Source organism: Ictalurus furcatus, chromosome 14 (genome assembly GCF_023375685.1).
Source record: "Ictalurus furcatus strain D&B chromosome 14, Billie_1.0, whole genome shotgun sequence".
NCBI lineage: Eukaryota > Metazoa > Chordata > Actinopteri > Siluriformes > Ictaluridae > Ictalurus > Ictalurus furcatus.
In genome coordinates, this window is record NC_071268.1 from 10,245,727 (window position 1) to 10,273,064 (window position 27,338).

General features: G+C 38.2%; 1 protein-coding gene across 1 annotated transcript in view; it reads right to left on the reverse strand.

Annotated features, from left to right (window-relative positions):
• Positions 1-18,487: 18,487 nt before the first annotated feature.
• Positions 18,488-27,338, reverse strand: part of spock1 (SPARC (osteonectin), cwcv and kazal like domains proteoglycan 1) — a 270,805-nt gene continuing 261,954 nt past the window's right edge. The window contains exons 11-12 of the mRNA XM_053641888.1: positions 23,014-23,151; positions 18,488-22,559 (exon numbers count right to left, since the gene is read on the reverse strand). Coding sequence (XP_053497863.1) covers positions 22,357-22,559; positions 23,014-23,151 — 341 coding nt within the window. The 3' untranslated portion in view covers positions 18,488-22,356. The remainder of the gene's footprint in view (positions 22,560-23,013; positions 23,152-27,338) is intronic.

A 27,338-nucleotide genomic window follows, 5' to 3' on the forward strand; every position in this document is an offset into this window, starting at 1 on the left:
GGGAGGAAGGTGGGAGGAAACTGGAGAACCTGGAGGAAACCCACATGGACACAGCAAGACAGTAATCTGAGCTCAGGGTCAAAGTAAAGCTCCTGTAACCGTGAGGTGGCAACTCTTCCTGCTGTACCATCTCACATGTCTTTTTTCTATTTTGGAAAGTGAATTACATTAATTTGTATAACCTTCTGGGCAAGTTCTGCTACAAAACTATACAATTACATTACTTCAATCGCTCAGTCCTCTAAGGGCTTATCTTATGAATTTCCATGTAGCTGAGGGTAAAGAAATCAATGGCTGTTAAGATGGTGATGATTATTCCAAAGGGAAATGGTGTAGGAGGAGAATTTAATGAGGATATGGTAGCAGTCCACTGTGTCATGTACCAAGTACTGTAGAAAAACATTTTGGTTCCCCCAGGTACAAACAATGTAAATGTACAACAGTGCTGTTAAAGATCTTATTATGTTATGAGGTATCTTATTAGGTAATGAAGGTATGTACCTTATAACTAAAGGTACCCTAGAGGTCACCTGCTCAGTGGCAAGCCTTTGTACCTTCAAGCCATGGTTTAGTGCCCTTTTTTTCTGAGACTGTACTGTATATGAACACAGTTAAGAATTTTTGCAGAGACTGTCAGATTCACTCTTGGTGTGAAGAAATATTGGTAATGGTTAAAAAGCTGGAACAGTGCTACCACGCTCCATTTGGGCAAATAACATGCTAGCAGAGATATTTCCTATTGCATTCCATCATTTCTCTCGCTCTCAATTTCCCTTTTCCCTCACACAGACACATCATTTCATCCTAGTTAACTCTCTTCAATGAACAGAATGAGATGATGCAGCGTATTTTCTGACAAGCCAGACTTAGACCACGATCTGCCCCAGATGACATTGCAATCCATCACTCTGTGTGCACATTATTCGTCGTCCTTTACTGTCAGTCAGCGCCATGTCCGCGGCTTCATCCTCCTGATAAACACACATTTGCAGTTCAGACAGGGAGGCCTCCTGTCTGACATCACATTGACTATCTGACACCTGGTGTCCAAACATGCGTGATAACAAATAGGCTACTGACTCCACACAAAAGGTGGCTTGGTACCGCACACATCGGCAGCAATTCATCACTTATAATTGCACATACCTCCTTGTTTATCTTGTGTACCATGGCTACTTCTTATGCATCGTAGGTTGTCATGTGTACAGGGATTTGCTCTGCTCTTGCACTACAAAACCTGATCTCACTAATTAATCCACTATGTTTTTGAAGGAGGAGTGATCATTAGTGAAAATCAGGCTATGTTGTACACATGAGACTGAGAGCTCTGATGAAGCTCAATAAAGGAGATTGTAAATCCAGCTATAGAATCCAAGTTACAAAAACAAATTAAAAAAACAAACACTTTCCTATACAGTTACTCTGTCAGCTCAGTATATAAGATAGTATACACACTGCTTATATAGTTGGTGGTTTAATAGTTGGTGACTTGAGTTAAAAAATAAGTCAATAAAGCATAAAGCAAGGAAGGTTATACATATTCAGCAGTGTTGGGTACGTTACTCAGAAAATGTCATACACTACAGATTATTAATTACTACTTTTAAAATTGTAATGTGATTACTGATTACTGCATGTAAAAAGTAATCAGATTACTAATTACTTTACTTTCAAGTTACATTCAAAACCTATCAAACCTACACAAATACACTACTAAATGAAACTCAGAGTTCTTTCAGTAATTTTAGCGAGCATCAATGTATGACATGATCAGAAAAAGTTGGATTTATCATAAAACTTGTCTCATACTTATTTGACTCAAAACCAGATTCATGATTCAGAATTATCATGATTTTAATTGCAAAATAGACTGTTATAGTGAGACTGAAGGGTGTTGTATTGGTTTTTCTTATTATTCTAATAACATCCTTTTTGAGTCAAATAAGTATGAATACATACATTTATAAACCATTTTTCTAACATGTGAATTAAAATTTTTTTTTAATTTACAGTATCTCACAAAAGTGAGTACACCCCTCACATTTTTGTAAATATTTGATTATATCTTTTCATGTGACAACACTGAAGAAATGTCACTTTGCTACAATGTAAAGTAGTGAGTGTACAGCTTGCGTAACAGTGTAAATTTGCTGTCCCCTCAAAATAACTCAACACACAGCCATTAATGTCTAAACCACTGGCAACAATAGTGAGTACACCCTTAAGTGAAAATGTCCAAATTGGGCCCAAAGTGTCAATATTTTGTGTGGCCACCATTATTTTCCAGCACTGCCTTAACCCTCTTGGGCATGGAGTTCACCAGAGCTTCACAGGTTGCCACTGGAGTCCTCTTCCACTCCTCCATGACGACATCACGGAGCCGGTGGATGTTAGAGACCTTGTGCTCCTCCACCTTCCGTTTGAGGATGCCCCACAGATGCTTAATAGGATTTAGGTCTGGAGACATGCTCGGCCAGTCCATCACCTTCACCCACAGGTTCTTTAGCAAGGCAGTGGTCGTCTTGGAGGTGTGTTTGGGGTCATTATCATGCTGGAATACTGCATACTGATCATGCTCTGCTACAGTATGTCACAGTACATGTTGGCATTCATGGTTCCCTCAATGAACTGTAGCTCCCCAGTGCCGGCAGCACTCATGCAGCCCCAGACCATGACACTCCCACCACCATGCTTGACTGTAAGCAAGACACACTTGTCTTTGTACTCGTCACCTGGTTTTCTGGTGACACAAGCTTGACATTATCTGAACCAAATAAGTTTATCTTGGTCTCATCAGACCACAGGACATGGTTCCAGTAATCCATGTCCTTAGTGTACTTGTCTTCAGCAAACTGTTTGTGGGCTTTCTTGTGCATCATCTTTAGAAGAGGCTTCCTTCTGGGACGACAGCCATGCAGACCAATTTGATGCAGTGTGCGGCGTATGGTCTGAGCACTGACAGGCTGACCCCCCACCCCTTCAACCTCTGCAGCAATGCTGGCAGCACTCATACGTCTATTTCCCAAAGACAACCCCTGGATATGACGCTGAGCATGTGCACTCAACTTCTTTGGTCAACCATGGCGAGGTCTATTCTGAATGGAACTTGTCCTGTTAAACCGCTGTATGGTCTTAGCCACCATGCTGCAGCTCAGTGTCAGGGTCTTGGCAATCTTCTTATAGCCTAGGCCATCTTTATGTAGAGCAATAGTTCTTTTTTTCAGATCCTCAGAGAGTTCTTTGCCATGAGGTGCCATGTTGAATTTCCAGTGACCAGTATGAGGGAGTGTGAGAGCGATGACACCAAATTTAACACACCTGCTCCCCATTCACACCTGAGACCTTGTAACACTAACAAGTCACATGACACCGGGGAGGGAAAATGGCTAATTGGGCCCAATTTGGACATTTTCACTTAGGGGTGTACTCACTTTTGTTGCCAGCAGTTTAGACATTAATGGCTATGTGTTGAGTTATTTTGAGGGGACAGCAAATTTACACTGTTACACAAGCTGTACACTCACTACTTTACATTGTAGCAAAGTGTCATTTCTTCAGTGTTGTCGCATGAAAAGATATAATCAAATATTTACAAAAACGTGAGGGGTGTACTCACTTTTGTGAGATACTGTATATACTATTTACCTAATATTGTTTTCTTAACAATAAATTTGTAACACAAGTAACATAAATTCATTGACATCAGTAAATGTAATAAAATTACATATATTTAAAATGCATTACTGCATTATCAGAAAAAGTCATTAGAATACAGTACTTTGTAACGCATTATGCCCAAGTCTAATATTCATAGTTGGGTTATGCAGCTCCTTAATGAAATTTTTGTGGGTGTGTTATTCAGGTTATGCAAATTACCTTCATGCAGTTACCAGATTTTTCTTGTGTAGAGAAAGATCAGATTTTTTCCAATAGTATCGAGATCACTGTCTTTAAAACCAAGCACTTGCTTAAGCTCAAAGATATTCAGGGGATTGAACTGGCAGACTGAAAAAGCACAGAGCTTTTTTGCTGTCAAATGTAATATGATGTAAGATAAAAAGCAATAGACAATAAAAATGAGAGACAATTAAAAAGCAATGATAATAATAAATGAATGAGAGGAACATATTGAAATAAACATCTAATAGGACTCCAGTATATTGCCAGTATGTTGCATTATGAGTAGTGCTAGGTTTTTAGTAATTTAGTAATTATTACCGCAATGGCCATTATTCAACTATCATTATAACATCATAAGGCATGTGATATTGCACATTATTATTTAGCTTTTTATATTGTGCACTGAAAATTAATTGTGCACACAGCTTAATGAACCCACAAGATATTAAATTGAGGTAGTGAAACTATAACATGTAACAAAGTACAACCCTATTTGCAATTGGAAAGCAGTATGCTACTCCACATCTTGTTCAATAAAAATATCTTAATATATATATATATATATATATATATATATATATATATATATATATATATATATAAAATTATAATTATAATTTTTCCAGCATTGGTGGAAAAGGTGTAAGTGGAAGGAAAGCAGAACGTTTTTTTATCAACCCCTGTGAAGTGTTTTAATTAACAGATTTTGCCTTTTGCGTGAAGGCAAGTTGTAGTTCTGCAGGCAAGAACAGCGAGGCCGGGATAGGCAGCAGGGTTCATTTTTTCTCTCTCTCTCTCTCTCTCGCTCTCTCTCTCTCTCTCTCCAAATGAATCTGAACTCTGCAGACATGATCATATGTGAGTTTAATGTCACATGATGATAGTGTGCCATTCAGATGTAGATTAATGTTTAGTGCTACTTCAAATAAATATGTTTAAATATTATCATAATTTAGAAAAAAAGAAGAATGTTTTAATAAGCTGCTGTCCTACTGTACCATACAGTGACTTACTGTATTTATTTTGCAAACTTATTTTTAAGTATGTATGTTTAAATTTTGGCATGCGTACTTAAAATTCTAATATGCATACTTGTTTTTAAAGTATGCATTTAAACATTCTGTCCACACTTAATTTGTGAACAACAAAAAAAAGCATACATATTTTGCATACTTATTGTCTAGTATTTGTACATATTTTTGCTGATTTATACTTTCATATTTCTTTGCTTAAAGACTTCTATGTATCAGTAAATTAGGCAAATGTTGCTTAGTACATTAATCCATAGGGTAAGCTAGTTAAACTTTAGCTGGCTCCTGCAAGTCTGACGAGGATGAATTAAGTGTTTCAGTGTGATTCAGATGCTCAACCTGGCATATAAGGAAGAGTAAAAACCTAAATCTTGATGAGTGACTGCAGTGGTAAGTTTGTGTAATGGGTAGTGTTATTACTTCATGTTCCAAGGGTTGCAGGTTCAATGCTGAGCTGTGGTTAATTCTATAGTGTTTTCTCCACCTCTAAAGTTTTAGTAAGCATACTTATTTATTAGGTGTACATATAAACTTTGTGTCTATACTTAGTTTGTGTACAACCTTTTTTTTTTAAAGCATACTTATTTAGCATACTTATTGTTTAGTATTTCTACATATTTTTACTGATTTTTTTTTTCAGCATGATTCTAATGCTCTAACTGAAATATAATAAATAGTAAATGTCTAAGGTTCGACCAATGAACCTAACCAATAACTAGTTTTTGGATGATACTCTTGGAACAGAAACATGTGCAATGAAATAGTTTTAATCACATTTCCATGATGTCAGTGTGAAGATATGCAGATATTAAAACATGCAGTTTACAGTACTGTTCCCCACATTCTTGGCAGCCAAGAAAGAAGTAGAGCTTCCCCATGTCCTAAATATTACTTTTATCCCTAAGAGTTATAGACATCGATGAAATGTTTTGAAATAAAAACATACTGGATTTTGTGACAATATTTATTTTGCAAACTTATTTTCAAGTATGTATGTACATTTTGTCATGAATATTTAAAATTCTAGTATGAATATTTAAAAAATAAGTATGCATACTACAATTTTAAGTATGCATACTTAAAAAATAAGTATGCATTCTACAATGTTAAGTATGCATACTTAAAAAATAAGTATGCATACTACAATTTTAAGAATGCATACTACAATTTTAAGTATTATTTTAAGCATGATTCAGATGCTCAAACTGACATATAAGGTATTAGGGATGCACCAAATGTTCGGCAACCGAAAAGATTTGGCCGAAAATAGCAAAAAAAAGCACTTTTGGTTTTCAGCCGAATAAGTGAAAAGGCCGAATAAATCTGAGCAAACATTGACGTGTTTGATGACGCGACCAAATAGCCTAGCAATCAGAGTGAGACGTGCAAATGTCACGACCTCGATGAGGGGGCGCATGCATGCACGAGCTACGTGCTCTTCGGATGTTTACTGTCCGTTTGTTTTGTTTCAGTCACGTCGCGAGACATAAGGGAGTAGAGTACAGAAGCAGGTAAAGACGTATTTATTTAAGGGCAGGCAGACAAATCCTATATCTACTATAATACTCCGCGAGGTGTACCGGGACGTGAGCGGTATATATCCCCAATATAATCAGCCGTATAGAACCGAATAGAACCATTTTTTGCACTCTTGTCAATGCACTTTTTAATGCACTTTTTTGTTGTAGGCTACAGAGTGTTACATTCTTTCAGCAGTCAGTTATAGGCCTAACATAGGCTATTCAAAGGGGGCTCAAAGATGACCACGTAAAAATATTTTTTATTTTACTCATTTATTTATTTAAAGTTATATTGTGCCTTGTTGGTAGCCTATGCCTGCTGGAATGAAAAAAAAAATGTTCAGTGTTAAATAAATAATTTGAAATTGTAGTTTGTAATTGATTTTTTTCTTTGAAAAGCAAGACGAAATAGTAAAAAACACATTTTGAATATTTAATTTATGCAATGGTGAAAAAAAATGGCAAAATAAATGGAAAAAATGCGAAAAAACTTATTCGACCTTCGGCTTTTGGGCAGGTTTATCATTATATTCGGTTTCGGCTTCGGCCAAGAATTTTCATTTTGGTGCATCCCTATAAGGTATAGTAAAAACCTAATGCCTGTGGAATGACTGCAGTGGTAAGTTGGTGTAATGGGCAGTGTTATTACGTCATGTTCCAAAGGTTGCAGGTTCAGTGCTGAACTGTGGTCACTTCTGTAGTTTTTTTCTCCACCTCTAAAATTTTAGTATGCATACTTATTTTTTTACGTATGCATATAAACTTTGTGTCTAACTTTGTGTCACAAATTTTCCAATTTTCACAATTTGTGTACAACCTTTTTTTAAAGCATACTTATTTAGCATACTTATTGTTTAGTATTTCTACATGTTTTTACTGATTTGTACTTTCACAAAGTACAAATAAAAACAAAAACATAAAAACATACTGAATTTTGCTACAATATTCATTTTGCACACTTATTTTCAAGTATGTATAGTTACATTTTGGCATAAATATTTAAAATTCTAGTATGAATACTTAATAAATAAGTATGCATACTAGAATTTTAAGTATGCATACTAGAATTTTAAGTATGCAGTTAAAAAATAAGTATGCATACTACAATTTTAAGTATGCATAGTTAAAAAATAAGTATGCATACTACAATTTTAAGTATGCATACTACAATTTTAAGCATGCATACTTAATAAATAAGTATGCATACTCCAATTTTAAGTATGCATACTTAAAATTGTAGTATGCATACTTATTTTTTAAGTATGCATACTTAAATAAGTATGCATACTACAATTTTAAGTATGCATAGTTAAAAAAATAAGTATGCATACTACAATTTTAAGTATGCATAGTTAAAAATAAGTATGCATACTAGAATTTTAAGTATGCATACTTAAAAAATTAGTATGCATACTCCAATTTTAAGTATGCATACTACAATTTTAAGTATGCAGTTAAAAAATAAGTATGCATACTACAATTTTAAGTATGCATAGTTAAAAAATAAGTATGCATACTACAATTTTAAGTATGCATACTACAATTTTAAGCATGCATACTTAATAAATAAGTATGCATACTCCAATTTTAAGTATGCATACTTAAAATTGTAGTATGCATACTTATTTTGTAAGTATGTATACTTAAAATTGTAGTATGCATACTTAAAATTGTAGTATGCATACTTATTTTTTAAGTATGCATGCTTAAAATTGTAGTATGCATACTTATTTTTTAAGTATGCATACTTAAAATTGTAGTATGCATACTTATTTTTTAAGTATGCATACTTAAATAAGTATGCATACTACAATTTTAAGTATGCATAGTTAAAAAAATAAGTATGCATACTACAATTTTAAGTATTCAAGGTGATTCAGCTGCTCAAACTGACATATAAGGCACAGTAAAAACCTAATGCTTGATGAATGACTGCAGTGGTAAGTTGGCGTAAAGGGTAGTGTTATTACTTCATGTTCCAAATTGTCACGTTTCGTGAAGTAACGGAGATAAGGTAGGATGTGCTGGGAGGCGCACGGTATATATACAAACATAATCAGCGTTGTAATGGCTGACGGCTGAGGGCAATTCAGACACACGTGAAACAACAACCAATGACAGAACAGGGAGGAGACATGACAGAAACATAACAAATGCAAGTGTCGAAATGTCACGATTGTCAACAAGGCAAAAAGCAGGTGCTTGCGCACCTGTTCGTGCACGCGCATTCACATGCTCCACAGCGCACTGCTTAAAGGGGAACTCGTGACACAAATGTTGTAGGTTCAATGCTGAGCTGTGGTCACTTCTGTAGTTTTTTTCTCCAACTCTAAAATTGTAGATTTTAATTGTAGTATGCATACTACAATTTTAAGTATGCATACTACAATTTTAAGTATGCATACTTAAAAAATAAGTATCCATACTACAATTTTAAGTATGCATACTTAAAAAATAAGTATGCATACTACAATTTTAAGCATGCATACTTAAAAATAAGTATGCATACTTAAAATTCTAGTATGCATACTTATTTTTTAAGTATGCATATAAACTTTGTGTCCATACTTAATTTGTGTATAACTTTTGAAATAGCATACATATTTTGCATACTTATCGGTTAGCATTTGTACATATTTTTTCTGATTTGTTATTTCATATTTCTTTGCTTAAAGACTTCTATGTATTAGCAAATTAGGTAAATGGTATATTAATCCATAGGGTAAGTTAATTAAACTTTAGCTGGCTCGTGCAATTCTGACCAGGATGAAAAATTGGATGACTTCAGTGTTTCAGCGTGATTCAGCTGCTCAAACTGACATATAAGGTATAGTCAAAACCTAATGCTTGATGAATGACTGCAGTGGTAAGTTGGTGTAAAGGGTAGTGTTATTGCGTCATGTTCCAAAGGTTGCAGGTTCAATGCTGAGCTGTGGTCACTTCTGTGGTTTTTTTCTCCACCTCTAAAATTTTAGTATGCGTACTTATTTTTTTATGTATGCATATAAATTTTGTGTCTAACTTTGTGTATAACTTTGTGTCACAAACTTTCTAGTTTGTTTACAACCTTTTTTTTAAAGCATACTTATTTAGCATACTTATTGTTTAGTATTTGTACATATTTTTACTGATTTGTACTTTCCCATTTCTTTGCTTAAAGACTTCAGTGTGTGAGTAACTTACTTAAATGCTGCTTAGTTTAATAATCCATACGGTAAACTAATTAAACTCCAAGCTTGGTGTAATGGGTGGTGTTATTGCTTCATGTTCCAAGGGCTGTTGGTTCACTGCTGAACTGTGGTCACTTTTGCAGAGTTTCACAGTTCCTCCTGGGCCTGTGTGGGTTTCCTACAGGTTCTCCAGTTTTCTCCCACTTCTTGAAAATATGCCACTTAATGGTTTAGCAAAACATCTGACATGAGAGACTACTGTGACTCTGACCAGGACAAATATGTAGATGATTGAATAATTTGTTTTAGCATGATTCTGATGCTCTAACTGAAATATAAGAAATAGTAAACGTCTAAGGTTCGACCAATGAACCTAACTAGTTTTTGGATGAAACTCTTTGAACAGAAACATGTGCAATGAAATAGTTTTAATCACATTTCCATGATGTCAGTGTGAAGATATGCAGTTATTAATACCTGCAGTTATCAAAAATATGTAATGTAGTTGTCTTGAATATCTCTACAGCTCATCCAAAATATAAATGGTGTGCCCATCAACTGAAAGCGTGCTGTCAGAGTTAAAATTTAAAGTAGCATTTTTGTATTTAATTACTAAGCATTATGTCATCTAATCACAATTCCCTTTTGATTTGATGGTGAGAAGCCGTACAAAATGACAAATAACCTACAAATCAGAAATACGACACAATAATTTTATACATGCAATTTATTAGATCCATAAAATAAAAAACAGCTAAATAGTGAAAAAAATTAATAATTGTTGGAATTATACGAATGAATGACAAAACTTGCTAATAGTCCATCACCTGAATCTTTCTAATTGGCATGGGCCTCCAGTCAGTGTTATTCATGCGGAATTTATTCAGTGTTACTCCGATGAACTTTCTATAGTTATAAATACCCCCACTCATTCAAAAAAAAAAAAAATGGTTAGCTTAACTGAGGCTTGAACCCTGTTCACTGGAATAGTGAACATGTATATACCGCTGCACTATTCTAGCACACATACAAAACCTCCTTAACTTAAATCCTATTGTCATTGCATCTGTACTACAAGACTCAATCATGCTCACTTTATATTTTACATAATCTTGTAATTAGAACCTTGTATAATTAACAAGTTTCGTAGTAGTAGTGGTCTGTATTTTGGGGGTAAAATTATCAGCTGTGGATTCATGTTAGTGTTAAAATGTAAAGGTTCAGTCCTGATTCAGGAGATGTTCAGCTGAGTGGTGCAGCTCTCCTACACTGCACCCACATGATGCCCCCTGACTAGCTAAGATGCTGTCTTGATTGTTTTACTTTGTCACACTGTTCTTCTGTTTCTCTTTGCCTATTTTATAAATGTGATTTTATATCTGTTCAGTGCTACTTCAAATAAATATGTTTACATAGCATTTATGTTTCTGTATTGTGTTATATTTTTATTTTAGTAACTTGTGTGAAAAATTGGTCCAAACATCAATGAGCTGGTGTGTTATTATGTGGCATGTAGTGGGCCGGGCGTGGTGGTCCGCTGTGGGACAGAAAGTCCAGGGCCACTTTTTGGTCCCAGTTCACCCCTGATTTAGCTATTAATGCTAAATAACATATGCTGGAAAAAATGTACATATCGATGTTAAAACACTGAAAGTAGGGCCCCATTCCTATATCCCCCAAATCACAAAATCTGCCCCTGCACATGTTAAGAAATTTGCTGTAAATAAAAGCAGTTGAATGTGAGAGAAGTTTCTTTTTTTGCTGGGTATATATGCATGCTACCACCGTGCCGGATAGGACACCAGTCCATAGTAGGGGACCATAAACTTTTGCATTCATACACTAGAGGTAATTTTGAGCATCCAGTCCACATGCCATGTATTGGGAGGTGGGAGAAAACCAGAGAAAGGAAAGCCATGCAAAACGAGGAGAACAGGCACAGAAACTCCACATAGAGTTCATAATTGAACCAGGTATCCTGGACTCTGTGAGGTGGCACCACTTACAACACTACTATTTGAGCCACTGTTCAGCCCATTTCTGCTTAGCATTGACACTTAATTACATCTGCTAATAGTATTGGATCAATACATGAATATTAATGTCTAACAAAAGCAGAATCATTTTCTAGAAGGAAAATGAGTCTACACTGATTGGACTCAGAAATTACATTAAAAAATTTACAGAAATTTGACAATTTGTAAAAATACAGAGTTAATCACTATCTCTCTGATATTCAGTCCAGCTTGTGTAGTGAGGCAACTTGCCAATCACATGAATGGCCATTTGGTTCACTTCATGATGTGCAGGTGGAATAATGTCTAATCAGGTCCATCCCCTTTAAAAAAAAATATCTTAATTCAAATCTTTGACCACTGCATAAAATCCACATTTAGTTCTCCTCTTGCATGAGAAATGAGGCAGATGGCAATGGCAGGTTGCAGGTGGACATGTTCTGTGCCAGAATCACCAGTCATTGGAGTAAACCCACTCTGTTGTGTCTCGACTGCAGGCAAGGTTTCATCTGGTTTCCTTCTCCTGACTTCTGACAGCAACTGTGGGATGCCATGCGTCACATCAGGAGACATCATGCCTCTCTGCCTGCCAATGACCCTTCTGCACTAATGAAATCATTTTGGCTTGATTTCCTGGTTGGGTTTATTATATATTATAGAGTGATGTGTATCAGTAAATGCACTACTTTACTGCTTTACTGCTTTATTAGACCAGAGCTGTAGCTAAGGGCTTGTACATTATATAATTAGAAGAACCCCATGTGTTAATGGCAGGATTAGTAGTATAACATCATCTATTCAGGAAAATCTACCTACCTGTCTGAGATAATGTCCATTAGCTAGCTAGTTTGATATGATGGATATTACAAAGTGGGTTAAATGTACTCTTGTTTGATATTCAAAACAAACATAACCACAGGTCAGAAATGCATAAAGTGATGATGGGAACATGTAAAGCAAATAAAAGCAACATATATCATAAGCAGGGACCCCCTTAGAAAATTAATACCAATATTGAAGTTGTATTGTTTGCATCCACATCAGATGACAGCACCAGTGGGCATTTAAAAAAATACATAGAATGCTACGAGGCTTTGGGGATGATTTCTTTCTTACTCAAACTGCAGCTTCATGCAGTGTATCAGTAACAGGTCAGGTCAGGTCAGGATCGTAACCAGGATCAAAATTTTTGTGATGTCCTCATTGTAGAAATTACTTCACCAATAGCTAATTTCTGATCTTTGTTATGCATTAATTCCATTCTCCAGCATTTGGGTTTGATACCTGCCTCTGCCCTATATGTGTGGAGTTTGCATGTTCTCCCTGTGCTTTGAGGGTTTCCTCTGGGTACTCTAGTTATCTCACCCAGTCCAAAGACATGCGTTGTTGGCTGATTGGCAATTCCAAATTATCCATAGTGTGTGAGTGTTTGTGCGATTGTGCCCTGTAATGGGTTGGCACCTGGTCCAGGGTGTCTCCCACCTCATGTCGTGAGTCCCCTGGGATAGACTTCAGGCTCCCCGTGACCCTGTGCCTACACAAGCAGTACAGCGGTACAGAAAAAGGATGGGTAGATGGATATTTTAGTTTTATAGTTCTCTGATCATGTGCTCATCCTCATTTTTCTCTCTTACTACTCCTCAATAATTATTTAAAAATGCATACATTCCAAAATCCATGCACCCAACAGCTAAGGTTTCACTGCAATTACCAAGCTGATTTGGCCAGCAATGTTATGTTTGCATTTTATAAACAACCAACAAGCCTACATCATACTGTATGTTTTTACATAAACTCAGACATTTATATTATAGCTAAGTCAGATGGTTTGAATGTCTCTTAACAAGAAGTTGCCTGGTAGTGCAGCATCACATCAGAGGTAAACATAACTGTTCATTAATCTGTAGGCAAACCTTAAGCATCCCTGCTGATTGAGTAGTCTAGAAAGTATGTGGTATGCTGTTTCCATATGTTTCATACTGAATTTGACAACTGGATATCTGGACCTCTGTGTCCTCATGTACATATATTAGATTTTAGCATCCCAAATATCACGACCAGCCATCACCGATTATTAGATACACATATTTGTTCTAGCTTATTGGAGATTATTAAAGAAGAATGCAAATATAGGCTGCTTTACACAGACTTAGGTCTTGTGGTGGTCCATTTCCAAAGAATTATTTTTTTGTGTGGACACTGTGGATCCAGGGCCTGACCCAGGAACAATGGAGATGAGGCAAGTACTTACCAAATTACTTGAATTAAAAATAGATACTGTGGCTTACAAAAGTATTCAACCCCCCTGGAATTTGTCTGATTTGTATTTTCCCCCAGGTTCCAGGAGATACAGATGAAAGATATGTAAAAGACATTCACTTGTGAAATATTAAAACAGCTCCCATTTTCTGAACAAATGCCACCTCAGTTGAACTTTCATTGAAGTGTCTGTCAGTCTGAAGAAAAGGAGTGAAATTGAAGGCTAAATAGCATTCTAATAAAGTTAAAGCTGCAGTACAGAACTTTATTTGGTAAAAAAAATGAAGAAAGATCAATTATTGAGCAAGTACACACACACACAAAAAAAAATCAGTGTTCAAAACTGTCTCCTTACCTTACCCTGATTCACAATGGTAAGATTATAATAATGATTTATAATTTGAGCTGTCGGGTCAGATTTCATGGGAAACGTCAGTTTGATGTCATTCGCCTTTTGTGGTTACATCACATCTGAAGAAGAACCTGATACTATATCGTGTGTGGGGGGGTTGAGGATGGCAGAGTGTTTGTAGCTTGTCCTCACAAGAGTTGCTTAGAATTTAACCTTGTCATCTAGATGGCTGCTTTTAATCTGGGTCATTCTAAAAGGCAATCATCATTGATATCTTGGGAATCAGTTTTCAAAACCAAGAAACTTCAAACTGTGGAGAGCCTGCAGTCAAAAAGAGAAAGCAATAGAGCCCGTGCTAAAAGGAGAATAAATATCGACATGGCTTTTGAGAGATAGCCTTTTCAAGACCTTTTCAAGAGCGCTGTAAAATTGAGGACTGTATGGGATGGAGGCTAGAAAGAAACTGTTGTTCAAGAAGAGCCATATGAAAGCATGAGAGTGACCCAGTGAAGGTGTGGGTATTTATTTATTTATTTATTTATTTTTGGTTTTTGTTTTTTTGGTGTGATAAGATCAAGATATTTGTTCGAGAAAAGTTTCAAAGCCTTATGTACGGCACAAACCTAATACAGGCCAGGCCTCTTGTTTAACACCATCCCTACCGTGAAATATGTTAGAGGCAGCATCATACTCTAGGGATACTTTTCTAGTTGACAACCTGGGCTTCTTTTCAAAAGACAGTGGTCCCAAACACAAGACCAAAGCAAGTCAGGAGTGGTTAAAAACCAAAAGGTGAATGTTTTACAGTGGCCAAAGTCAAGATCTGAATCCAGCTGAGAGTTTGAGCTGAGTGTGTGGCAATGTTTGAAAATCACAATCAACCAACCTGAAGCAAATCTGTGCAAAACTAGTAGGAACGTTCCCCAACAGACCTAAAGCAAAAGTTGGTTCTTCCAAGTGCTAATCTGAAGGAATTGAATAATTATGCAAGCAGCATTTTTCACTTTAAGAGCATATTGTTGTGCAATAAAAATACTGTCTTTAAATGTCATTTGTAATCCAGATGAATCTGCTGACTTTTAAGGGGGCACTATATATGCTTCTTTTGTGCTAGCACAATCATAGCAAGTTGAAAAGGGTTGTGAAAAAGGGCTGATTTGTTAGACTTAAACCGAGAGATCACCTTGACCAGGTAGGAGGTTGTCGCTACACTCACACACATCCACACATTGATCCATGAGTGCCATTCAGGTCCCCTTTGCGTCATTCTCCATCTGTGACCATCTGCTAACTAGACTGAAGGGGAAAGGGACACTGAGAGTGAGTGAGTGAGTGAGTGAGTTAGTGAGTGAGTGAGTGAGTTAGTGAGTGAGTGAGTGGGTGGTTTTTCAATGGCATGCTTCCTCTATAATCCAGACATGGGGAAAAAGTGTGTGTAGATAATACAACCCCAATTCCAAAAAAAATTGGGATGCTGTGTAAAATAAAAAAAGAGAATGCAATGATTTGAAAATCTCATAAACCCATATGTTATTCACAATAGAACATAGAAAACATATTAAATGTTTAAACCGAGGAAGTACAATTTTATGGAAAAAATAAGGTAATTTTGAATTTGCCACAACACATCTCAAAAAAAGTTGGGACAGGGACAACTTATAAGTTGTAAGTTGTTAAGTAAGTGTTACTAAAAAGAAAAAGCTGGAGGTTAATTGGCAGCAGGCCAGTAACATGATTGGGTATAAAAAAGAGTATCTTAGAGAGGCAGAGTCTTACCGAAGTAAAGATGGGCAGAGGTTTACCAATATGAGAAAAAATGGAGGTGTGAGGCAAATAATTTGTGAAGCAAATTAGAGAGCATTTAATTGGACAAACACGACAAGTTGAGTACAGGATGATACACCAGATATACTTTTGTACTGGTTTCCATAACATTAAGACAGAGGTTCCAAATGCTCTGAAACACCTATTTTGAATTCAGGAGCACATTTTGTTTAATTATTGACAATTCATACCAACTAGTTAATTCTACCTTACAAATAGGGAGAGTTAATGCTTTCTTTGAGACACATGAAGCCAGTCACCAGATACCAAAACCAACCCAACATCTCCAACTTTACTTATTTTCTTTAATTGCACATATTGTCTTGGCCCTTTCTTCATCCAAGAAAAAAAAGTGCATGAATTTTAGTATTAATAGTTTACCAATTAATAATAAAAAAAGTGAACACAGAAGTCTACAAGGACTATAGCCACATAACAAAATAAACACAGAATAGGCTTCCCTTGTGATTTTTTTAACGAGATAATCTCACAGAGAGGTTTTAAACACGTGTCAATGTTGTTCCATTCAGGCCTTCCACAGATAATAGACTGCTGGCTGTCAAGAAGCTGTGTTCGGAGTTCTAACTTGAATGATCTGCCATGCTTTTATGGCACAAAAGAACCTGTAGAGTGAAGAAAGTAATCTGGTCTAATCATTTCCCCTTACAATGCTTTCTTTCATGCTGCCAGTCATAAGATAACAGCTAATAATAACTAAATAAAGCAGATTGATTATAATTGCTGTATCGTTCTATGGAGGAAGCAGAAGCACTGACATATGCCGGAGTTATCCGGCACACACTAGGGGCATTTTAAATGTCTTTTTATATTCTGACAGGGCCTGAGGGGGAAAGTAGTGACATGCTGAAGACAGGCATTTTAAACTCTCCAGATGGCAAGAAATCCCCTGGAACTGGCTGGGAAAAGAATGATACGCTGCTGTTTGTCTGATGTTAGGTGGCCATTAAGTGACAGAGGAGATCGGAAATCCCCAATCAATAAACGGCTCCAGAATGGATGGAGCTTTCGAGAGCTCCCATGACAACAGTACCTGTTAGAGCGTTCTAAGTGGTACAAAGGAGGAGAGGAGGAAAAATGTGGCAGTGTGTGTGTGTCTGTGTGAATGGGAGAAGAAAAGCAGGGTTGGAAATAGGGGTGCGTCCTGGTTTTTAGACATATTGATACACACTAAAGATCACTGCCTTATTATGTAGAGAACAAGGTTGAATTTCCATTACCTGATTTTTGTGTGTGTGTGTGTCTACCATAGATAGTAATGATATTACTGTATTGGCTTCTTTTGGCATACAACACTACAATAATTATAGGCAGCCTATATTAGTTCATGACTAAAATGAGAGAGATTTTGTTATATTTTGTTTAGTATTGAAGCTTCCGGTTACATTTTTTGACTAGTGCCACAGACTCTGAATAGATGAGACATTTATTCTGAAGCTGATACGGTGAGAATAATTGTATATTTCTCTGTCCAGTTGTGTTTAAACATTGTGTTTTCATGAACGTATCATCAACTTTTTAAAGGACTAACTGGGGCACGTCTAGTGCTTAACAGCAGAGTGGAGTGGGGCCAAACAAATAATCAATATCCTTTTAATCATCAGCCTTATGTATCAAAGTATACATTCGCCATCCACTTAATTAGGTACACCTGCACATTCATGCATTTTTCTAATCAGCCAATCATGTGGCAGCAGTGCAATGAAAAAAAAAAATATCATGGAGATACAGGTCAAGAGCTTCAGTTAATGTTCACATCCAATATCCGGATGGGGAAAATGCATGCCATAATTGTTAGTGCCAGATGGGCTGGTTTGAGTATTGCAGAAACTGCTGATTTCCTGGGATCTTCACACATGGTCTCTAGACTTTACTCTATGGTATAACAAAAAAAACAAAAAGGGCTGCAGGCTGAAACACCTTGTTGATGAGAGAGATCAGAGGAGAATGAACAGATTGGTCTGAGCTGACAGGAAGTCTGTAGTAACTCAAATAATCACTCTTTACATGATGAGCAGAAAAGCATCTCAGCATGCACAACACATCAAAGGTTGAGGTGGATGGACTACAACAGCAGAAGACCACATCAGGTTCCACGCCTGTCAGCCAAGAACAAAAATCTGAGACTTTCATGGGCACAGACTCCCTGAAACTAGACAGTTGAATACTGGAAAAGAACATGATTTTTTTATTTTTTTATTTTTTTCCAAATCTTCAACTGTCCTATTTTGGTAAACCTGAGATTCTTTTCTGCTCACAATGATTGTAAAGAGTGATTATACTATATGAGTTACTACATTCCTTCCTGGCAGCTCGAACCAACCTGGCCATTTTCCTCAAACCTTTCTTATCAACAAGGCTTTTCCACCCACAGAACTGTCACTCATTCAGTGTTTTTTCCCACCATTCTGTGTAAACTCTAGAGACTGTTGCATGTGAAAATCCCAGGAGATCAGCAGTTTTTGAAATACTCAAACCAGCCCATCTGGTATCAACATCCATGCCATGGTTAATGTCACAGAGATCACACTTTTTCCCATTCTGACGTTTGACGTGAACGCTGGCTGAAGCTCTTGACATGTATCGACATGATTTTTTGAATTGTGTTGCTGCCACATGATTGGCTGATTAGATAACTGCATGAGTGTACAAGTTTTCCTAACAAAGTCTAAAGTGATTGGATATTGTCAGGCTTCTGAAATCTATGGAGGTATGAAGATAATAAAACATAGAAAAAAGCACAAGTGGCATCTGTCTAGTTGAGACCATTAGCTTTGCATGATCTGTCGGTTTGGAGAAACTCTAGGAAAGTACACCGTTTTGCCTGTCTGGTACCAAAGAAAAAAGGCATGAATAAGTGACACACGTAAAAAACACATCAAAAGATCGATAGCCTAGCATAACAGATATTATTAAGGATGAGTGGTTTTGACTGATGACATGCCTTGGCACGTCACCTTTACAAAGCTCCAAATCGACTTTCCTTGAAGCAAACTCCAGAGCATTCAAAACAAACCCATGGAGTGCCCCAATTCCTATTAATATTACATCCCTAAACTGCTCATTCAGCTCCCTGTATGGTAAATCTGACAGTAATTACTCAAAAATAATTTGCTCTAAGCTGCTCTGCAGTTAAAAACTCTTACCAAGCAAATCAAACCTTAACACGCTATTGACTATGCATGAAAAGCCATTATTGAAAATCACTGCTAGACTAATTCATTTTGAGAGAAAACAAATAAAGAAAGGAAAGAGCCGGAGAGAAAGTGGACAAGGACAGACTCCAGATTTATTCAGACAAACGTTTTTTCATGAAACAGTTTTACAGATGAAATTTTAATTTAATTTTTTTTTTTTTGAAAAATCAAATCCAGAAAAAAAAAAAAAAAAACCTGAACAAACAGAAAGGGATTCAGCCCAGAACATCAACATTCCAGCAGGACTCAGGATCAGGGAGAGGAAAGAAGGGATAAAGAAGACAGGCATAAAACTGAGAACACTAGTACACACTCTGAAAGAGAGAAAGAGAGAGAGAGGAAGAGGGAGAGAGGAGAGGAAAGGGTCTACATTACAGTTAAGACTACAGGGGACTTATACACCCAATATCTGCAATGCAAATGGACAAAGCAACACTACTATATTATATTACATCATCATTTTAGTACTCTTTTATTATTATTATTATTTTTTAAATCTGTTGTCTTTATCTGTCATCTTTACAAAGTAAAAAATATAGAGAATTAACAAAGAAGACTCTTGCAAATATGGCCATTTACTGTAATTGGTGCATTAGTGGTATCTGCAGTAGCATTAGCAGTATTGTTTTCTCTGTGTGTGTGTGTGTGTGTGTGTGTGTGTGTGTGTGTGTTTGTGTGTGTTGTAGGGATGACTACTGAATTAACAAGGCGATTCATTGTTGCAGGAGGAAACCAAATCATGGTAGAATGGAGAGGGCGGAGCTTCATGCTGAAGCAGGATGGACACTGGTTGGACACTGGCGACCTGATTTACAGGTGGAATGGCTAAAGTGTATTTTCAGGTCAAAGATAGATAACGGAGAGTATTATACTATATTCCCATATAGATAATCATCATCATCATCATCATCATCGTTTGTTCCTCTGTCCCTCACGCATGCTGATAAATATTTCAGGGATACATGTAAGTGTGGCTCTGAGAGACAAAGACAAACTTTTATATGCTGTGACGTAATCACTTCTGCTATCAGTAATGAAATGTGCTATAATCCATCTCCTCACTTATCAGACTCCACAGAGGGACACGTCATTATGATTAAGCCTATGTGACAAATTTAATCTGATTTATTAAACCCGGCACTCTTAGAGTCTTAAAACATCCCCTCAAAACCGTCAGAAATATTTAATCACCAACTTTCTCACCTGGCCTCATGCCGGACATTTATACATGGATCTACCCTGAGTATGATTTATCTCTGTATGATGGAGGGGAGCAAAGACCTAGTCCTAATAGTTTCTATTCAAAACCATGCAGTTTTTTTTTTTTTTTTGTCCTTTAGACACCCTGCTGATGGCCGAGCATAGCAGGGGAAAAAACCTGCATGTACAAAATCCATTTTTCTTAAGAGACTGTCAAAATAAAATGTTGCCTGGGAAAGAAAGTGGAAAAAAGTGCCTGGCTTGACACTGAAGGGGCCATGAAGAGTTCTTTTGTCCCCAGCCATTATTACTATTTCAGAATGAGAGAGCATTTAATGGAATTGTCTGAAGGGCAGACTGAAAATCTTGGTGACGTATCACACACCAGCATGCATACATTGCTGAGGAATGTTCCCAAACTTTCTCTGAGGCAAGGAATTTTAAGAAAAAAAAATATAAGAGCAAGAATGATTGAAAAATAATGATCGCTTTAATCAAACAATTTTACTCATGTCATAATTGGAGTGATGTAAGTTTTGGCTACTAATTGGTTTGGACACACACAGACACAGACACACACTTTTCCGTTTTTTCCACTGGACAGTGTAATATGGAATGGTATGGTTACTAACCTGAATTCAGAACTATCTGCATCCTGATTGAGTACCTGTATCCATTTCCTTTAAAAGTACTTGGGAAAACAAGAGTTCTACAGATATTGTGGTGTACTGATGCCATTTCCCACGCAATGCTAGTGCTAACATCCAACACTAATGATAATAGCAACAAAGTAGGAGCTTCATGGTCTGGTTTTCCATTAACTCTGTATTTAGAACTATGTGAAGAGACATAAAACACTCCGGTAACATTCTTAATTTTTAAAAAATTATGGGTGACTCACGTGACAATGTAGTGACAATTACATTTCAACAGTCGAAGGTTTGCACCAGGATTCTAGCTCCCAGTTTGGTGTTCTTGATGCCTTGGCAAGAAAGGTACCCAAATTCAGCACTAGTACTTGTGGCTAGTTACAATACCATGAGATCACCGTACCACACTGTCCGGCGGAATAGAAACTTTTGTTAATAGATACTTGTGGTAGCACTGTGGCAACCATCCAGCAACAGAATGAAGCAGAGCGTCAGCAAACAACAGCAGTATCACAAAATAAAATGCTCATTGGCTTTGTATTAGCCACCAGCGGAGAAAAGAACATCACCTTCTTCCCGCCTCCACAGTGGGGAACATGCATAGGCCCGTCAAGAGTCTCACTAGAGCCTCCTAAAACACACCAGAACCTTTAATAATTCTCTCACACTTATCATATCATATTTATACTTCATTTAATGACATTCCACACCACCTGAAGAACCTTTGAGAACTTCTAGGAGTCTTCTAGAAGGCTCAAGTGAGAGACTCTGGGATGGAGGGAGACATAGCGCCTCATCTGTCTGAAGAGAAAAAGAAATATTTACAGCCGCAGCTCTCAAATGGCTACTGGAGCTCTATGGATGGAAAAAAAAGATAAAAAAGAAAAACAATACAAAGAAAAGTACAGATTTTGATAATGAAAAAAACCCAAAACTTTTGGAGCATGTGGATGCATTTCCAGATACAGATCGTGTTAATGCAGCTATGAGAGTTTTTACTGATTTATATTGTTGAGAACAGGCAGAAAATAGGATACAGAAAAAAAGGAAAAAGAAGGAAAAAAGGAAATAAAAAAGGGGGAAAAAAGAATACAGGTGATGCAGGTTAGTTATTGACGTTTTTTAGGGAGATTCTGATCTAGATCATGGGGTTGGAATGGCTTCAGAACTGTGCATTACAACCGGGGTCCCTGGTTGGCCAACGGGAGATGGGGGTAGAGCTACCAGATGTAGCCAATCTCGTCTTCTTTGTCATCTTCTTCATCTTCATCATCCTCTATGGCCCCATGGGGGCGGAGCCTGCCCCTCTTCTCCTTCTGTCTGCGCCGCCTATTCTGTGGAGGCTCCTCCTCCTCCTCCTGGTCATCGAGAAGAATGACGGCCCCTCCACTGCCAAAATCCCCTGAGGTCTCCTGATCCTCCTCTATACACACACACACACACACACACACACACACACACACACACACACACAAACACACACACACACACATAGTCAGATGAAATAGGTTAGCAGCTGTTAGATAGATATGAGATGCGATATGAAATTGGAAGATGAATGGATAGCTGGTAGAGCAAGAAGGAAGAGTGCCATTATTTATCTATTTTACTCTTTTACTTGTGATGGGACAGGAAAACAGCACCATCCTGAATTATGGGTCCTCTGATGTCCCATAAAGCAAGCACACTAAAATTAGACACACTCACAGGCACATGTCTGATATCCTTCATTCAGTATTGATCTTGGACGTCTAAAAGGGCAGCGGCTACGGCAAACATGCTATGATGGGGTACTGTATATGTATTGCCTTATGTACCCCAGTGAAGCAATAAACCTGTCCTCACTCATGTAATTATGGGATTGGGTGGGAACCTACCGCAGATTGGGTTGCCTTGTTTCCTGGAGCCTGCAATCTCATTCCCATATTTATCAACACACCAACACTGGCCTGTGCTGCCATGACACTGTGTGGCCTTAAAGTAGCCGTCCTCTGTACAGCGTGGGACAAATGCTCCTATAAGGGGAAGGGGAAAGGTAAAGTAAGGTAAGGTAACAGAAGACAAGACAAGACAAGACACAATACATTAATAATGGGGAAAATCGGATTTTAGTCAAAACTAGATTTTCTTCCTATAACACACACAATATATACCTAACCTGGCCTTCCCCAAATTGCTCTTGGGGTGAATGAGCACAAATCCCTAAAGCCATGCTACAAAATCTAGTGTACAAAATCTAGCCTTCGGAGAAGAGTGGAGATTATTATAACAGAAAAAGAGTAATAAATCTGGAATGGGAAGTTCAAAAAGCACATACTGTTAGTGTTATGGTCATAGAGTGTACTGGTGTAAGTGTTAAGAAACCAGAAATATATTTAACCAAAAATCATTTTTTGTAAGGGCCAGTTTAAGAAATGCAGCCAGTCTGTCTAAAGATACCAAAACCACTTCACGCTAAGTGTGATTTTCTAGGTGACACTAAGACATAAGCCTAGTCAGTTCAGTGTGTAATCAGCAGCACAGTTTGAATGAATGTGTATATTATCCGTCTAATCCATATACAATTTGAAATGAACAAAAAAACAAACAGAAAAAGAAAATAAACAGAAAATTAATTTATGAATTGACTCATTTATTCTCTTGCCTATGAACTGACAAATAAAGTAGCATTTCTATTTTATTTACATCTCTTTTTACCTGGAAAAAATACAAGTGGATGACAACCTTCTAGAAACGGCAGTGACAAGGTTGATAAATGAGGTAAATTGGTTAAGCCTACAATATAATTTTGTTTAATGTATCGTATTTTTAGGAAAACTCAAAAAAATCACCTTATTTATTAACGTGGACACTGACATTTCTAGGAGGTTGTCATCCATTTATCCTTACCTTCTCAAGTTGTGGTCTTACCACAACCTGCAGATGGCTGAGCATTTCTCTACACTAATTTGACAGACAAGTATTGGGGTATGTCATTCCATTATCAAACATTTCAGCTGTGACAGATTTCTGATATCTTTTGGATATCTTCCACATGACTCCCAAGTTCAGTCCTTATATCTAGTGACCTTTGCATGTGTGGATGTAAGGAGTTTTAAAAAAGATGCCTTTTTTATTATTTATTTTTTATATTTTCCCATTTTACTGAGAAAGGAATGAGAAAAGGGGAAAAGAGAAAAAGCTGAGAATTTAGGATTTGAATGCTTGTTCCCTTTCAAAGGGAACTCAACATTGCGTGAACTTCACACTGTGGGAAGCCCCCTCGCACTTGACCAGTATCTGAAGCTTGTATAACATCATACCTATTTATAGGCCTGCTGTGATCAGGTGACGTGGCAATTAAGCATGTCGCATGATATAAAACCGCGCCGTCAGCCTTTTTATCTTCAGTGAGACTACATGTCGGTTATTTGTGTAACACTCGAAAAAACACTCTTCATTTTCTCTTTATCTTTTTTAAAAAAAGAAAGAAAATGCTCTTACTGTTCTGTCCCTTTAAAAAAAGAGAAAAGTATGAGTGTGTGTGGGGGGGGGCACTTTCTGTGTGAAGTGTCTAGGTGTGGAGCATGCCAGGGCAGCCCTTGAGGGGTCTGACTGTGCATATTGTGAACACCTTACAATCAGGCACCTCCGCTCGTGGTTCTCTCTCTTCTTGGCTAAAGGGAGTTGGGTTTCAGAGCCTCACGGCAGCCAGACGGCTCAGGTCCTGGGGATCTCCTATGGATCTGGAAGAGGAGCCAGAGACGAGCGCTGTTCTAGCTCTGTCTTCCAGGTCCGGCCCTCTGCCGGGTTTTGGAGTTCGCATCGTGACTCTTCTTTCCGCTATGGAAAGCCACAACACCCTCTCTGACTCTGAGGAGCCAAACGGAGCAGGCTGGACGAGCACTTACTCCCCAGTGAAAATAAATCTCCCTCACATTGCAAACTCCCCTTTTTTCCAGAAGTGCATGATGTAATATCATGCATCTGTGGATAACCATACAGTAGCCATATTTATAACCCTGCAGCATCGATTCTTCGGCCATAATGGGGAATGAACGGCACAGTTATTTAGCTATGCAGAAGGTGGAGGAGGTGCTTGCGAGCTATCTCTCTCCATCGACGGCAGGTAATTTAGGGGTGCCAGCTTTGCCTTCCAAGCCACGTAAGGCCACCTTGGCATTGGTGGGCAAGTCCTATGCGGCAGAGGGTCTCGCTTGTGGGTCACTGTATGCAGTGGCTGTGTTGCAGACCTACCAAGCAGACCTGTTGAGTGAAGTCAACATCGTGGAGGGAAGTGGGCTTGAGGCAGTGGCAGAGCTTCACCACGCCGTGGATTTGTCTCTCCGGGCGACCAAGCAAATGGCCCGTCATATCGATCGTTCAGTGGGTAGCTTGGTTGTGGTGGAGGGGCACCTATGGCTCAACCTCTCAATGATGGGGGACAAAGATAAAGTCTCCCTGCTGGATGCCCCTGTTGAACCTTCTGGCCTGTTTGGCGGCGTGGTTAATGCCATCGCCAACAGCTTTCACGAGGCAAAACAGCAAATGGCGGTGTCCAGCCAGTTCCTTCCCCATAGTGTTGAGTTCACTTGTGTATGCCCGGGCCAGCGTTAGTGTGAGGGAGGCACAAAAGGTGAGTGTGGCAGCCCACCTCCCCCTGTGGTGAGCCAGGGGGACTGGGCGGCCACAGTCGCTAATAGGCCTGATCTGAGAATGATCATAAAGGCCAAGCAGACAAAAGAGGAGCGGTCCTGAAGGGCCATATCAGGGGACGTGAGGTTGTTAGGGCAGTTAGCCCCCAGTACTACTGTAGGGCCTCATCTAGCGAAGGCTGTCCCATGTTTTCAGTTTTCTCTGGCCAGCAAGGTGTCACAGGGCAACCAAAAGCTGATGCTTTCCCTCCAGCAGAATGTGGAAGAGTTAACGTCACTAACAGACCATATGACAGCATGGAAACTACTGCCAAATGTGTCTCCATGGGTTCTGTCTACTGTAGAAAAGGGTTACCGGGTCCTGTTCAGAGCTCAACACACCTGGTTCAGAAGTGTGTTCACCACAGTAGTCAGCACAGAGCAGAGCCTGACATTAGCGCAGGAAGTAAGATCCCTCTTGGACAAAGGGGCCATTGAACATGTCCCCTGTTCCCTGAGGGAGGGAGGTTTTTACAGCTGTTATTTCCTGCTCCACGAAAAAGGATGGGAGTATGTGGCCAATTTCAGATCTGTGTCACCTGAAACAAACTCTGTGGACATACAAGTTCAAGATGCTGACGCGCAAACTTATCATTCCACAGATTCAGGTCGAGGACTGGTTTGTGAGGACAGATCTAAAAGATGTATAGTTATACATAGAAATATCACCCAGTCACAGGAAGTTCCTGAGGTTCGCATTTGGAGGCAACATGTACCAATATCGGGTTCTTCCCTTCGGGTTAGTTTTATCCCCTTGCACCTTCACAAAGTGCATGGATGCTGCTCTGGCTCCCTTGCGACTCCAGGGCATCCGTGTACTAAACTACCTGGGCATAAGACTCATTCCACCAGGGGGGTTGCTTCCTCGAAGGCTTTGTCCAAAGAGGTACCCTTACAGGATGTGTGTGCTTTTCAATTTTGGAAGATAAAATTTGTTATTATAAAACTTATATAAACTTACTTTATAAAAAACAACAAACCTATTTCAATTCAGGAAAAGCTGTAGTTTTCAGAACTATATATACAGTAGTAGAATCCACTTCACAAATCTGAAGGGTTTTCCCAGGCCACCACACATGTATTATTGATTAATGCGTTAAACAATCTACAAAAACACCATCATGACATGAATTCAATCTGGCATTTTACAGTATTATATCTGCTCTAAAAGCATCATCATTTATTTATACCTCCTGCTGCTTCATCAATAGAGACCATAAAGACAGCCTGCATTGCGCATGAGCCCGAGCAGGATGGCTGCAGCAGATTCTGGGCCTTAGGCGGTAGATATCACTAACGCTGATTGGATTTCACTGTCTAAAATGTGACTCCCACACACTCACCCATATTAATGCACACTCAGGCGGTTGTTTTTCAGCATGTGTTATGGCATGAGTTATGAAGCAGTTATGATTGTGCGGGATTATTGATGCCCGCTGGGCCGAATGGGACCAGGGGTGGGGGCTCAGGCTGAGGGTGTCAGCTAGAGTGCATGTTATTGATCGCAGTGGAAAATATCAAGTGTGGAC